Source organism: Apostichopus japonicus, chromosome 16 (genome assembly GCF_037975245.1).
Source record: "Apostichopus japonicus isolate 1M-3 chromosome 16, ASM3797524v1, whole genome shotgun sequence".
In the NCBI taxonomy this organism is placed as follows: Eukaryota; Metazoa; Echinodermata; class Holothuroidea; order Aspidochirotida; family Stichopodidae; genus Apostichopus; species Apostichopus japonicus.
Window position 1 is genome coordinate 9,623,641 of NC_092576.1, and position 15,964 is coordinate 9,639,604.

Consider the following 15,964-nt stretch of genomic DNA (forward strand, 5'->3'; position numbering starts at 1 on the left):
TCTGTTTCCCAAATGCCACCCCCCCCCCCCACTCCGCCCTGTCCCTCTCCTTTTCATCATACACACTAATGATCAGCCGCTGGCTGTCCTTTTCTCCACTTCATCCTCAGATAGTACATTTTGAGGGTGATTTTATCCTCTACTCAAATCCTACTTTCCCATCACTCTAAATAAAACAGCCTGTTGTGCTGTATATCAAAGAAAATATGGATAATATTGATTTTTTTTTTTAATTTTCTTTTTTTCCTGTTATGACAGATACCTGAAGTAGTTTACAAGTTGAATTCCCTAACAACCCTATACTTGAGGTTCAACAGAATAACGGTGGTTAAAGAAGATATTGAAAGCTTATCAGTGAGTACCATTCTTTTACTTGAGAATCTATCAGTGAGTACCATTCTTGTACTTGAGAACTTTCAATGAGTACCATTCTTGTACTTGGGAACTTATCAGTGAGTACCATTCTTGTACTTGAGTACTCATCAGTGAGTTCCATTCTTGTACTTGAGAACTTTCAATGAGTACCATTCTTGTACTTGGGAACTTATCAGTGAGTACCATTCTTGTACTTGAGAACTTATTAGTGAGTACCATTCTTGTACTTGAGAACTTTCAATGAGTACCATTCTTGTACTTGGGAACTTATCAGTGAGTACCATTCTTGTACTTGAGAACTTATTAGTGAGTACCATTCTTGTACTTGAGAACTTTCAGTGAGTACCATTCTTGTACTTGAGAACTTATTAGTGAGTACCATCTTGTACTTGAGAAGTTATTAGTGAGTACCATTCTTGTACTTGAGAACTTATTAGTGAGTACCATTCTTGTACTTGAGAACTTTCAGTGAGTACCATTCTTGTACTTGAGAACTTATTAGTGAGTACCATCTTGTACTTGAGAACTTATTAGTGAGTACCATTCTTGTACTTGAGAACTTATTAGTGAGTACCATTCTTGTACTTGAGATCTTTCAGTGAGTACCATTCTTGTACTTGAGATCTTTCATTGAGTACCATTCTTGTACTTGAGAACTTTCAGTGAGTATGAAAGCTTTGCAATATGAAGGGTAACTAAGAATGACAATTCATCAAGGGACGTTAAGAATTATCAGTGAGTACCATTGTTGACATTTAAAAAGTGGTCAGTGAGTACTAGTGTTGTGGTATTTCAAATTAATCAGTGCATACCAGTCTAAAGAATTTATTAGTGAGTACCAATAGGAGGGTGTCGTGGTCAAATGGCTAAAGTTAACGGACTTGCAATCTAAGTCACGTTTCCTGGTATAATCAATCACTCTTGTCGCAATTTCTATTTAAGGAAGGAACTCCTTTTCTCTTTCAAATTTGATTGTAGGCCTTAAAAAAAAGGTTCAAATTCTAAAATGGTCGATACGAACTTACACTATTTTTACTACACCGATCCACTCCACAGAAATTGACGATGTTAAGTTTGCGAGAGAACAAGATAAAGGAATTACCGAGAGGTATAGGTCGACTCTCAAACCTCATAACTTTTGATGTCTCCCACAACCACCTGGAACACCTACCAGAGGGTAAGCTTCATTCTATCCAGAGTAAAACCAGGAATTTACAGATTTTTTTTTTCCTCCTAATGCACAAATAGTTATTGTTATGGCGGCACAACTGCAAAACAAATTGTTGTTTTTCCTTTCGGATTTCGAATTTTTTACTTTTGAAGAGGCTGTGTGTATCAGAATATGAAATGAGTGGTATTGTATAATAGCTTTGCAACCAAAGTTTGAGTCACACCCATATCTTAAGTCAAAACAATCGAGCCAAAACATCGCAGAAAAAAACAAAACAGCATTTTATATGGCAGTGTGCATCTATGACATCACGCCTGACTGCTTGCTTCAAGTCCAAGCGCTTACGGTATCGTTAAAACAAAAACATGTCAACCTTCAAACGATCTCGAAGGATGTTAAAATTTGAATGAACACCTGCACCAGGATTCTAACATACATTTCCTTACTTTTTGAAGTCAAGCATAAAGTTAATCCTGAAAAATTCTCTCAAACAATTTGCCTGCTGCAAGCCGCGGATGTCTTCAATTAGGTTTTCCATTGTGCCCAGCGTTAAGCAGGTATTGTACCAAATATGTCGCATAAATTTGCGCAGAATCTGACCCGAACCTAGGAGATAATTGAGAGGGGCGTATCTCTTCCGTACCTTCTCGTCGGAGAGTTATTCGGGTAGCTGTTTCATTGTCAAGGTGTTAAACGTTTCCAATTTGATATAATTTCACATCGATATTTCATGTAACGGCAAAGATTTAACGAACCTCGATAAACACTTTATTTATAGTTCTTTTGTGGTTGTAGTTACATAAGTTATATAGCCACAGAAGAACAAAACCATCTTCAGCTCAGTTGCCATGGTGACATCATCCTTGTTTGTTGTTGCCAGATGCAATCTGAAAATATCACAAAATGTGGAAATCACTAAATGTATAAAAAAAAAGAAAGAATTAATACCTTTGCCATTACAAACATGCTATGAAGTAGGTTGTGATTTTGACTAACAGATGCAAAAAAGTTACAACCACCAGAATATCCATGTATGGGGTATCTTCTTTTCATACTCTGTAGTTCTCATTATTTTCATTTTCCATTTTTTCAGAAATTGGCAGATGCATACACCTCTCATCTTTAGACCTACAACACAATGATCTGTTGGATCTGCCTGACTCAATAGGTTCCCTAACGTCTCTTAGTAGGTTAGGTCTCAGGTAAAAGGAAAACTTTATGGAGTTTTTTTTCTTTAAGCTGGGAATTCAATTCGATTTGGAAGTTCCTTCAATGGTATTATATGAGAGAGCGTGGTAGTCAAGTTTGAGTCCTGGCCAGATCATTACATTGTGTCCTTGGGCAACCTCAATATTAAAATTAATTCATATTATATAACAAAATTTTCTGGATGGTGGAGTAGATAAAAGGCAGTGTGGCTTTAGAAGCAATGAAACCTAGGTTTTGGAAGGTTGTGGGTACAAAGCCGTTTGTGTATAGTAGGATAGGAGCGAAATGCAGGGAATTGACACATGTATCATGTTCTACTCAACAATTTGTTGTTTTTGAAAGCGAAGGACAATTTCAAAGTAATCCAGATATATTAGGGGCAGTGGGGGTGTGGGACTTGAGTTCTTTTTATGCAAAGGATTATAATATTGATAATAATATTTTTTAGTTTCTATGGTTACAAACACTCTCTTCAGTTTTCCTAAGTTTTGATAGTTTAAATTCTGTTTCATATTTAACAGATATAACCAACTCAGGGGGATACCACACACTCTCAGCAAATGTGTGGAAATGGAAGAGTTCAACGTGGAGGGAAATAACATCGAATCTGTACCGGTGAGTCCCTGTTACTGAGGGTGGGGGGGGGGGGGGGGGTGGGGGGAGGGGTGGGGGGGGGGCGGGGGGAGGGGGGTCTCATATCTCATATATTTAAATTGGACAAATTATCTATACAAGGCAAACGATGTATAGCAGTTTTTGTACAGAGAAATCATAGTAGTTTATAAGAACCAGGAGGTCAGGGGACTTCCAAAAATTGCTGTGCAAAATTTGAAAGAGATAAATTGTTCCCCTTGCTCGGATAAGAAACGTCTGTTAATGTCGCTGGAATTGTACTCACAGTTAATTTGTTGGATCGTTTACTTTCTCATTTTAGTAATTGAGGAGTAGAAATGCTAGAGCTGAAAGAATTGAGACTAGAATTAAAGTACTTTAGAAGCATGACTGATAGCTAGGTCAAAGGTTAATGGAGACACAAACACAGCCATGATCTCTAGCTGATATGACAGATATCTTTGTGACGAACAACTCTCCTGAATAACTAAGAACTGTCTCGTTCCGTGTGGGAGATATCTCAGCTTAGAGGTTGTGTCTGGGAGCTGTCAGTTTGTAAATTTGTGATGCTATCAGTGTCACTAGGATCTAAAACAGGGTTGTCCAACCTACGGCCCCGCGGGCCACAGTCCGGCCTGCCGCAGGGTTGCGTCCGGCCCGCCAGAGATGCTCTACGGTGCGAAATTTTAGTGAGCAGATTTATTGATAACAATTTGAAGCTATATAATCAATTATTCGAACCCTCTGGGTCCAAAAAACTGCATACAGGTCAGTTTGTGTGACACTCTCTCAGCGGGGGGGGGGGGGGCGGCTGGACTTTATTCATCTGTTCTATCAGGAAGGAAAATAAATCAGTGCGCTCCGCGCGCAGTGCTCACATTTTGTTGCCTTGGGCTTCGGGCAAAATATCGAAAAATCGAGCTTAGGGTTCATGCGGCCCCCTCCTTCATCATAATCATTCCATGTGGCCCTCCTCTGCAAAAGGTTGGACAACCCTGATCTAAAACCTCTCAATTTCTCCTTCGTTTCATATTTCAGGGTCTATATACTTGATTACAAGATAGAATCATTAGCTAAGGTTCAATATTGATGATTCATTGTTTACAAAGCCCCTGCTCCATTACAGATAAAAAAAAATAAAGAAACTTAGAAATACAAATAAGTGAAGCACGTGTGGCTCGATGATGTCATATTTTAGACTTGATCAAGTCCTTCAGCCTTGTGTGTCAAGAATCGCTATATCTGTGCTACATCCCAAAATGGTATAAGCCTTTTTCTAAACTGTTTGGGGGAATTTTTTCATGAATGGCATCTCTATTACATAGACCAATAACAATTTAATGGTGTTTGTGTGTCTCTAAGAGTTAAACACTGTTCTTGTACCACTTTTAAGTTCATCTGCACTTATTGGTCGAATATCAGGTAACTCGTGGGGAGCGCTTCATTAATTTTGTCCACGTTTCTCTCCTTCCCACCCCTATTCCTCCCCCTCCACCTGGTGCCTTTCAATAATATGCTGGACTGACTTCAACATGCTGCTGATGTCCCTTCTTCGTTTCTTCATTCTCTGTCAGTCAACAGTCCGCGGACGTTTACATACATTTGCAGTTACGCGGTTCATAAAGGCTTTCATCATGAAGTGTTAAACATGATAAATTTCTGTGTGCAAGTAGTTCTTATTACATTTGTATAGCATGTCAGCCAATTTGCGTAGCATGTTGCTATGGACGCATTATAAAAATAAATGACTCGCTAGCCATTTCAAACCCCCGTTGTATAGAATTTTGAGTTTTGATTTTCCAGATTGGTTTATTTTTATGATTTTTGTTTCACAGGAAGGGCTGTTGTCCAGTCTTGCTAATATGACTAACCTTTGTCTGTCTCGCAATAGTTTTAAGTCTTACCCAGTCGGAGGACCGCAGCAGTTTGCCACCGTCTATGTGAGTATTACTCTCTTGAAGGCGGTATTGAGTGTTACGGTGGTTGGGCAGTAAGACACACCCAGTCGGGGCAATTTTTTTGGGATAAAATATGCTTTAATATCCCGCTTCTAAGCATTGTTACAGGCGTTGTGAACAACGTGAACATCATGTTTGTATTAAGTAACATTTTGGAACTGTTCGTACTGCCATTAAGTGTGCTTCTAAGGCGTAATGTTAAGTATAATAGGATGGTTTTGTACTTTGCAAGGCGCCCAATTGATCAACACCCTTGCTAGGAAACATCCATAGGAAATGTTCTTCATTGTGAAGTTTATATTTGTAAGAAGCGTGTTCTCTTCGTTCATGGAAGTGCACTTTTTTCCAAGGTTTATCCATGCAATATGAGCCACACTGTGATAGTAAGATTGGTAAGGCTTAAGAGTTCATTAATATTCATTAGCTACTTGAAGGATGTCTGGCACTGTGATTGGGCAGTAACACTCAAAAGTTGATCAATATTCATTAGCTACATATATAATTCTACTGCAATTAGGTGGCAAGGCTCATTAATGTTTTATTAGCTACTTGTCATTAGCCACAGTACAGCTTCAAGCTCATTAATATTCATTTTGTTTTCTTCCTTCCATTAGACAATAAATATGGAACACAACCAGATTAATAAGATACCCTTTGGCATCTTCAGCCAGGCACCCTGCCTCACCAAACTCAACATGAAGGATAATCAACTCACTGCTCTTCCATTAGGTAACCTGACCTGATCCTTATAACCATCTCTCAGATGGCTTCTTGGCCTATGGGCTAAGGTCATTGTGTAGTGTCTGTTCTCTTCAGGATATCCTGATACTCGTTTTAAGTGACAAGGTCATGATCGTACAATTTCATTCTTGATGTAAGGAGTCGAGAGTGGATCTGTTGAGTTGTTTGGTATCCTTGACCAGGCTCCATCTTGTGTGACTGTTCTTAAAAAAACTACTAATACTCAGATTTTGTGGTTCCCAAGTTTACCCTCAATCATCTTTGTACATAATTGCTATCAGTGATAATTTTTTTTACATATTATTTTCTAGAATTTTATTCTTGTGAGAGTTGTAGGACATCAATAAAAAAAAAAAAGTGATACTTCTGTTCTTTCCTTGTACAGTGATATTGTATTTGTCTTTGATGATGGCTTTTTTCGTTAGAAACATGAATTTTATTGATTGATTATCTGCAGATATCAATAGTTGGACGTCAATGGTAGAACTAAACCTTGGCACCAACCAGATCAGCAAACTGCCCGATGATATTAAAGACCTAAGGTCTCTGGAAGTACTGATTCTGAGTAATAACCTACTTAGGGTAAGTGTCAAAGATACCTGAAGTATCTACTTTGAGTAATAACCTACTTAGGGTAAGTGTCAAAGATACCTGAAGTATCTACTTTGAGTAATAACCTACTTAGGGTAAGTGTCAAAGATACCTGAAGTATCTACTTTGAGTAATAACCTACTTAGGGTAAGTGTCAAAGATACCTGAAGTATCTACTTTGAGTAATAACCTACTTAGGGTAAGTGTCAAAGATACCTGAAGTATCTACTTTGAGTAATTGCATACCCATAGTAAATTTCAATGTTGCCTGCAGTATCTACTCTTGAGAAATAACCTACTTGGTGTAAGTTAAAAGATACCTGACGTATCTACTCTGAGTAATCACATGCCCGGGGTTAGTTTAAATGATACCGTTAGTATCCACTCTGAGTAATAACCTACTTAGCATAAATGTAAAAGATACTTGAGTAAATCATGTAGGAAGACAAATGTGGTTCATTTATTAGTATTTAATTAGTGGTTAATTTTTTTTTTTTTTAGTATTTCAGTTATATTGGTTGAACCTTGGATAACTTTCAGAACGTTTCATCGAACGAACATAACAAAGCAAATAGAAAAATGTCTACTTTTGGCAAACCAATTTCGCAGTCCTTTTCGTGTCCTTTGTGAAATTTTGTGTTAATCTTTAATGCCCCGTAGTAACGTATGCTCTGTCTACACATGTAGGCATGCGGTAGAGTTTTGTGTAATTGTGTGAAGTAACAAAACAAATTTGGTTTCCTTATGAACTTATCGTTCAAAATTACGTCAACAAAGCCAATAAAACATGAAACAGGATATAAACCCTCTTGGAATTTTATGATTTAATTTACATGCACTTCCTATTGTATTTGATATCAAGTCTTTAATTATTGTTCCTGTTATGCAGTACATACACACAGAGACACACACACACACATTAGGTATACTTAGGATTAATTGCTACAGTTGCATTCTCTATAAAAGAGTATGGTTGCAGTCAGTGGCGGAGCGTCCATACAGTCAGAGGGAGCGCATGCCCCCCCCCCCCTGACGGACTCAAATGGACTGCTGGCGCGCTTTTCAGCTTATTCGCGATTATTGACTTTTTTATTGCGCTCTCAAATACCTATTGACATTTGTCACATTTTGTTGGTGTAATTTTCTGACAAAATGGTGGTGACACCTATTTATTCTTCGTTCATCTGCAAATTAGCAAGGCCTGGAGAAAGTCATTTCTGTTGATCTAGAGAGTATCTTTACTCAAAAAAATGTCTGTACGCTCCGCGCCAACCTGTGGTGGTGCTCCGCTTAGATAAGTGTCGAAAGGGCCCCTACAGACCATTCTCGCCCCCCTTGACCAATACTCCTAGCTCCACCACTCGTTGCAGCGTACAAAACATGCTTCACATCTTTGCAGCGTAGCACTTTGCGCTGCAATAGTTGTTGTAATAATGTTGTAATATCAAAACCAAATTTGCATCGCTTTATTCAATTTGCCAGCCTGTGTAGCAATTTTTCAGTGCATTTAGCAATGTTACAGTGTGTCTGCGTGTGGAGCAGTTTAGCTAGCTACTGATAGCAGTAGCATTGTGGTCAGTGTATCTAGAATTTTGACTGGAATGTGCAGCAGTTTAGTGATAGCTTGGAGGCCCTTGAGCCTGTATGTGTTGAAATGTTACCGGCTTACGCAGCAGTTTGATGAACTTGGGTAGCAATTTGGTCAGTGTATGTAGAATTGTTACTGAAATGTAGTTTAGTGATAGCTTGGAGGCTCTTGAGCCTGTATGTGTTGAAATGTTACCGGCTTACGCAGCAGTTTGATGAACTTGGGTAGCAATTTGGTCAGTGTATGTAGAATTGTTACTGAAATGTAGTTTAGTGATAGCTTGGAGGCCCTTGAGCCTGTATGTGTTGAAATATTACCGGCTTACGCAGCAGTTTGATGAACTTGGGTAGCAATTTGGTCAGTGTATGTAGAATTGTTACTGAAATGTAGTTTAGTGATAGCTTGGAGGCCCTTGAGCCTGTATGTGTTGAAATGTTACCGGCTTACGCAGCAGTTTGATAAACTTGGGTAGCAATTTGGTCAGTGTATGTAGAATTGTTACTGAAATGTAGTTTAGTGATAGCTTGGAGGCTCTTGAGCCTGTATGTGTTGAAATGTTACCGGCTTACGCAGCAGTTTGATGAACTTGGGTAGCAATTTGGTCAGTGTATGTAGAATTGTTACTGAAATGTAGTTTAGTGATAGCTTGGAGGCCCTTGAGCCTGTATGTGTTGAAATATTACCGGCTTATGCAGCAGTTTGATGAACTTGGGTAGCAATTTGGTCAGTGTATGTAGAATTGTTACTGAAATGTAGTTTAGTGATAGCTTGGAGGCCCTTGAGCCTGTATGTGTTGAAATGTTACCGGCTTACGCAGCAGTTTGATGAACTTGGGTAGCAATTTGGTCAGTGGGTATAGCAATATCACCGGACAGCTGAAGCCATTTGAAGCAGTCTGACCAGCTCTGTTAGCAGTTTGACCAGCTCCCCTAGCAGTTTGAACAACATTTGTAGAAGCAAATTTGGTTAGTTTTGTTATCAGTTGGTCCAACATATATGTAATAATTGGATAATTATGCTATACTGGGTAATTGATTCCTCCAAGAAACTAGAGTAGTTTGCATAACTTTCATGACATCCACATTTTTTCCTTATTGAAATATACCTTACTATTATAAAGACTCACATTGTTTAATATTTTTTTTGAATAAATATTGTTATGACACCTCATTTAGCCATGTTTGATAACCAGGATCATGTTATATTTGCTATTTCTTGTTTCTGTGCAGAGGTTACCGAGAGGTATTGGAAGCCTAACCAAACTAAGGGTATTAGACTTGGAAGAAAATAGACTGGAAGCCCTACCAACAGAGATATGTGAGTGTATGGGATGTTAAGTGACAAGTACTTAGTATCATGTTACCTGATATCAGGTGACAAGTACCCGATCTCATATTACTTGATATCAGCTGACAAGTACTTAATTTCAAGTTGCCAGAGTACTTAACTTTTTACCTTATAATCAGATGATATCAGGTGACATGTACCTAATATCATATTACTTGATATCAGGTGACATGTACTTAATATCTATTACTTGATATCAGGTGACATGGATCTAATTTCATATTACTTGATATCAGGTGCATGTTCTGAATATCATGTTACTTGATATCAGGTGACATGTACTTAATATCATATAACTTGATATCAGGTGACATGTTCTTAATATCATGTTACTTGATATCAGGTGCCATGTACTTAATATCATGTTACTTGATATCAGGTGACGTGGACCTAATATCATATTACTTGATATCAGAAGACATGTACTTAATATCTATTACTTGATATCAGGTGACATGGACCTAATTTCATATTACTTGATATCAGGTGCATGTTCTGAATATCATGTTACTTGATATCAGGTTACATGTACTTAATATCGTATAACTTGATATCAGGCGACATGTTCTTAATATCATGTTACTTGATATCAGGTGCCATGTACTTAATATCATATAACTTGATATCCGGTGACGTGGACCTAATATCATATTACTTGATATCAGGTGCCATGAACTTAATATCATATAACTTGATATCAGGTGACGTGGACCTAATATCATATTACTTGATATCAGGTGACATGTTCTTAATATCATGTTACTTGATATCAGGTTACATGTACTTAATATCATATAACTTGATATCAGGTGACGTGGACCTAATTTCATATAACTTGATATCAGGTGACATGTTCTTAATATCATGTTACTTGATATCAGTTGCCATGTACTTAATATCATATAACTTGATATCAGGTGACGTGGACCTAATATCATATTACTTGATATCAGGTGACATGTTCTTAATATCATGTTACTTGATATCAGGTTACATGTACTTAATATCATATAACTTGATATCAGGTGACGTGGACCTAATTTCATATAACTTGATATCAGGTGACATGTTCTTAATATCATGTTACTTGATATCAGTTGCCATGTACTTAATATCATATAACTTGATATCAGGTGACGTGGACCTAATTTCATATAACTTGATATCATGTGACATGTTCTTAATATCATATTACTTGATATCAGGTGACATGTACTTAACATCATATTACTTGATATCATGTGACATGTACCTAATATCATATTACTTGATATCAGTCAGTCACTATCTGTATCAATTGGTATTGTCTTATTTTTATCACATTTTACTTTTACAGCTTTTCCATGGTTTATTACTGTGTTATCCTTAGCTCATCTCGGTATCCACTTACTTTTATTGTTGTTCATGCCCACATTTTATTTTCTTGCAGCTTTTCTCACAGAATTGCAAAAGTTGGTTATACAGTCGAATCAACTAACATCCTTGCCCAGAGCAATAGGGTAAGTGTTCAATCAGGCAAACTTTTAACACAATGCAATACAATGGGGATCGTGGAATGTCGGGTTATCTCTATTGAACTTATCGGTCCATAGCTCACTGATGGGCATCTTCAGCGTTTATGTAGAGGGAGCTGTCATGTCGGTCCTAACACAGCAGTAGGTACGGCATAGGGTCCTAATGCATGTGACTTACATGTGACTTACACTGTTCACAGATCTCCAAAGATTTTATAAAGCGCTGTATTCATATCTCAATCTATGTGCCAGTTGTAAAAATAGGTTTCAGTAGTTGTGAGAAGAATCGCACGTATAGGTCCACTGTATTCTGTTTCGGGGTCTTCGATACAGCTATACTGACTATCAAAGCTTCAACTCGGGTTAGTAGATGTGCTCGAAAATACCTCAAAGAAGCTTTCCGATTGGTTGATGACCTGACGTGTTTAAAGTTTGGTAAACGGACGTTGGTCAACATTTGGTTGTTAAAATGTGCTAGCTATGAGTGGTGAGAACCAAATGGACCAATGCTAGCTCGAATATGTCACATTATGTGTGAATTGTGAAATAGTGCAGGTAGTTTGCCCAGAGTGGTCGGTCAGAGAATCCCCAAAGGAATTTCTCACTGATACTGCAGCTTATCAAGTTTGCGAAACTAGAAAAGGACCGATATAAAAGCTCCCTCTGTTGATTTAGAGCTTTGGCTGGAGATCCCTGTTAAGAACAATCTAAGATTGTCATCAGTATAGATCTGTTAGTTAAACTGAGGGGTGGGTGTTCAATGATGTGTAATCAAACATGTGGCGAGTCTGTGCGGGTATTCATATTCTAGCATCGTTGCCTGGAATCCTACCCTCCCCCCCCCCCATTCCCCACTTGTACTCATACTCAGTAGAAATTTGGAATGAAGTTCAGGTATTTTTGCAAAATTAACTTTTTTTTCAGCCTTGTACTCATACAAATTCTACCTGTACTCCTGCTGTTGTACTTGTACGGTGTAACACCTTTCGGTCAGAATTTTCACAATGTTGCAACTCAAAAAGTAAAGTACAATGTTCACACAACCCTTAATTGATAAATTCATGTAATTCAACAATTCATTGATTTGACTCTCTCATCCACCACGTGATTAAACGAACAACCGTTCACCTGCCTACTTTTTCTCCCGCAGTCACCTGACAAATCTCACCTACCTGGGAGTTGGAGAAAATAATCTCACTACAATACCGGAAGAAATAGGTAAGTCTTATCTTTATAGATGTTGGTGCACCCCCCACCCCATCCCACCCCCTCCCCCTCTTTCTTACCTTCACTTTCCTTTACCTTTTGCTCCACTCTCAGCCACTCACATACCAGGTGAGGTAGTGCAGTAGAAACATACAGTGATAGGTGATAGGTAGGAACTCATCCTCTTACCCTCATGCTGTCTCTACCCCCACCCCTTACCCTTCACCCTTACCCTTCACTCTCCCTTGCCCAAGTTTCATACAGAATAAGTCTAAAAGAGATTGCTCATCTTTTTCTTAGCATTCTTTCCAATGTCCTAATTTATTGATCGATTGATCGAATGATCTAAAACAAAGTTCATTATTTCTGTGTCTGTAATCAAAATGGATTGTGGAGGAAATGAAATTGGCCCAATGCACACTTTTCTAATGGTTTCACTGAAGTTAGATGTTAAGATTTGTTGTAAACAAATCCTATCTAGATTCTGTTCAGGTTTACATTGCATCTTGACAAAAGTAATTTTGATCATAACTTAATTAATTTAACCTTTTTTATTATTTTCTTGATTATCTTGTTCCTCCTTTCTTTAGGTACCTTGGAGCTGTTGGAACAGTTGTACCTGAACGATAATATTAACCTGAACTCTCTTCCCTATGAACTGGTACTCTGCTCGTCACTGCAGATCATGAGCATTGAGAACTGCTCACTCACAACAATACCACCGGAGATTGTATCACAAGGACCCTCACTAGTCATACAGGTAACACAATCTAACCCCATCCCGCCTCCAACCCACCCCCTCCACCCTATTATGTCCTCCCTGTGAACTAGTACTCTGCTCCCCACTGCGCTCTCACAACAATACCACCGGAGATTGTATCACAAGGACCCTCACTAGTCATACAGGTAACACAATCTAACCCCGTCCCAACTCCAACCCACCCCCTCCACCCTATTATGTCCTCCCTATGAACTGGTGCAATTCACTTTAGATAATGACCATTGAGAACTGTATTCTCACAACAATACATACAATATTTTGTGTTACAAACCTTTCCCCTTCCTAAACCCTTCACTCCTCCGTTGACTTGTATTGTGTCCCATGAACACCACTTAAAAATCATACCGGTAATAAATTTCTCTTATCCCCCTCCCACCGGTCCTTTCACTCATAAGGATCATGTTACAAGGACCCTAACTAGCCCATACTAGTAATAAAAATAACACCCCACCCCCATAAAGTGTCTCTCAATTACCCCTCCCTTTTCCCATCACCTGATTTATTCACAAGAACCTTGGCTAGTCAAACATATTGTAAAGTATCATGCCCTCAAGGCAAAAGCACCCCTTCCCCAGACACAGTGTTAGTGACACCCTCTTATGCCTTAAAGGTACATAGGTTACAAAGTCACTCCCCCATCTAAATTATGCATATTAATTACTTTAAAAAAAATAGTTTGTAGTAATGTTTTAAAGCTCACATAGTTTGGGATTCAGTTTCATTTGAATTGTAAACAAGTAGAAATCCCAAAGATTCTTTCAACTCAAAAAAACAGACAAGAGAGAGATTGACTGGTCCTGTCCCCTATGCTTGCAGTACTTGAGGGTGCTAATTTTTCTAGTTTCACAAAGGTTAGGATTTCAGTTTGTTTGAATTGTGAACAAGTATTATTCCCAAAAGACTTATTCAGTGTTACAGAAACAGAGATTGACCAGTTCTCTCCCCTCTTCTTCTTTTGTTAACAGTACTTGAGGGTACAGGGACCATACAGGAGTATGGTAGCCAGTCAGACCCTGTGAGATTTTGCGGACAAGAATTGCTTCCCTCCCCCCCTTTGAAAACAAAGGCACACCATGTACGCCAGCCGGAACTGGGAAATAATTTGTAGATAATGAAACCTTTTGAACCGAGGGACTGCTTGACTGGTGCGAGCCGCTGGAAGTAGATACCCTGTTGAAGTGTTGGAAGGAGACCGGAATAGAAGCAATGTTTGAGATGATTGGAGCTCTGTTTGCTGAAAATCCGGTTCCATAGCGGTAGAGACCATTGTGAACAAGGGATGGTCCATTCTGCCAGAAGGGGTTTTTTCTCTATCTCTCTCGTTCCATGTTTTTCATACATTCATCGAGTCGTTTGTTAGGAGGAAGCTATGCCAAGTGTTCGTGGAGATTTCCAGAGGGTCGCCTCATTAACTACAGCTGTGTATCAATGACAGGAGACCACACACAGCTCTTTGAAAAGAAAAGGTTTTCTTTGGGGGGGGGGGGAGAGAAGATGGTGTATAATTATTCATCCGTCTTTCTCCCGACCGAGGTAACAGGCCAGTCAGTAAAAAGTTAAGCTGTTAAATGTTAATTGAGAAAAAAGAATGTGAGGTGGCTATGGGAACTAACAAGGATGAAACAGTGAATATACCATTTCAGAGATGGAAATTTTGCCCAACAATTTAAGAAAAGTTATTTAAAAGATTGTGAATGTTGTCTTGACCCTCTGAGGTATTGTCTGTTATTGTTCTACTTAGTATTGGGCTACATCCAGATAAAATTTCATCTTTATTAATTCACAAAAAGAGTAGAAAAAAGAGAAGAAAATTGCAAAATCGGGGGCTCAGCCAAAAGAGTTTTGTCAGGACTTGACGGGCATGAAAACTATTTAGCTTGCTTTATCATGCTTTCAATTTACTTTCCTGCAATTCATAACTTTTATCCACCTTATAGAATCCTTTTTTTGTTTTAAATAAGTCAAATTTGTGTGCATGCATGACTGGTATCCAATCCACAAGAAGACATGAGCTGTGAAATGAAAAAAGGTAAAAAGAAAAGTGGGAAAAAAAGGGAGGGGAGGGGGGGGGAGACATTTCCGTTGTTAAGGCATGAATCAAGCAAGAACATAATCAGCACCTCAAGGACTAAAGGTTTTGCAGAAAAATAATTGAAAATCAAGGAATTATCAGGCGAGATGCTACAACGTTTCCCCGTTCTGTTCATCTCGGTTGGCTCATCAGTCGCTCAAAAAGAGAGACGGACTTTCTGTCGTTTCTCAAATTTGAAATTCTGTGAGATAGAGAGAGAGAAAAGACATTGAAATATTGTTTGTGTCATTACAAACTTTTGAATCCTGCAGTAAAATGTGGGACCAAAATACAACAGCCGTTCTAGCCCCAAAAATAGTTTATCTGCTCTTTTCCGAGTTTGTTCTTGAATACCCAGATTCCATTTCCGTAGAAGGTCAAAATTTTCCTTTGAAATCCTGCAACTTTCTTGGTTGCATCAAATGGAATGCATGGGTCATCCCTGGTTACGTCGCATGCAAGGTGCTGTTGCTTCGGAACTGGCACCCATTGGAGGAGAAATGGAGGGGTAGTCACCACTTAGAGAAGATAATGGAGGGGTGGTCACCAAGTAAGGGCTGGACAGAATTCAGGACTTTTATCAAATCCTGAGGTCATTTGGTTGTATTCCAAGTAATTTATTTGCTCTGTCAGGTTTTGTTTATAATTTCTCAGTCGTTGTACTTGATGTGGTTACCATGGATATGTAATTGAAATTTGCAACTTCTGAAGTTTAGTATTTATTTAAAGTTGTTACTTCTATGATGGTCCTTGCTCCATACTTTGCAGTGAAAGCTGTGGTTCTCGCCAACACAGTTGTG

At 38.6% G+C, this 15,964-nt stretch overlaps 1 protein-coding gene across 1 annotated transcript in view; it reads left to right on the forward strand.

Annotated features, from left to right (window-relative positions):
- The window catches only part of LOC139982877 (uncharacterized), a 36,321-nt gene extending 20,939 nt beyond the window's left edge, over positions 1-15,382 (forward strand). The window contains exons 6-17 of the mRNA XM_071996029.1: positions 259-354; positions 1,432-1,552; positions 2,640-2,748; positions 3,277-3,370; positions 5,203-5,307; positions 5,940-6,054; positions 6,524-6,648; positions 9,475-9,562; positions 11,022-11,091; positions 12,257-12,324; positions 12,903-13,072; positions 14,059-15,382. Of these exons, the coding sequence (XP_071852130.1) occupies positions 259-354; positions 1,432-1,552; positions 2,640-2,748; positions 3,277-3,370; positions 5,203-5,307; positions 5,940-6,054; positions 6,524-6,648; positions 9,475-9,562; positions 11,022-11,091; positions 12,257-12,324; positions 12,903-13,072; positions 14,059-14,112 (1,215 nt within the window). The 3' untranslated portion in view covers positions 14,113-15,382. The remainder of the gene's footprint in view (positions 1-258; positions 355-1,431; positions 1,553-2,639; positions 2,749-3,276; positions 3,371-5,202; positions 5,308-5,939; positions 6,055-6,523; positions 6,649-9,474; positions 9,563-11,021; positions 11,092-12,256; positions 12,325-12,902; positions 13,073-14,058) is intronic.
- The last annotated feature ends 582 nt before the right edge of the window (positions 15,383-15,964 follow it).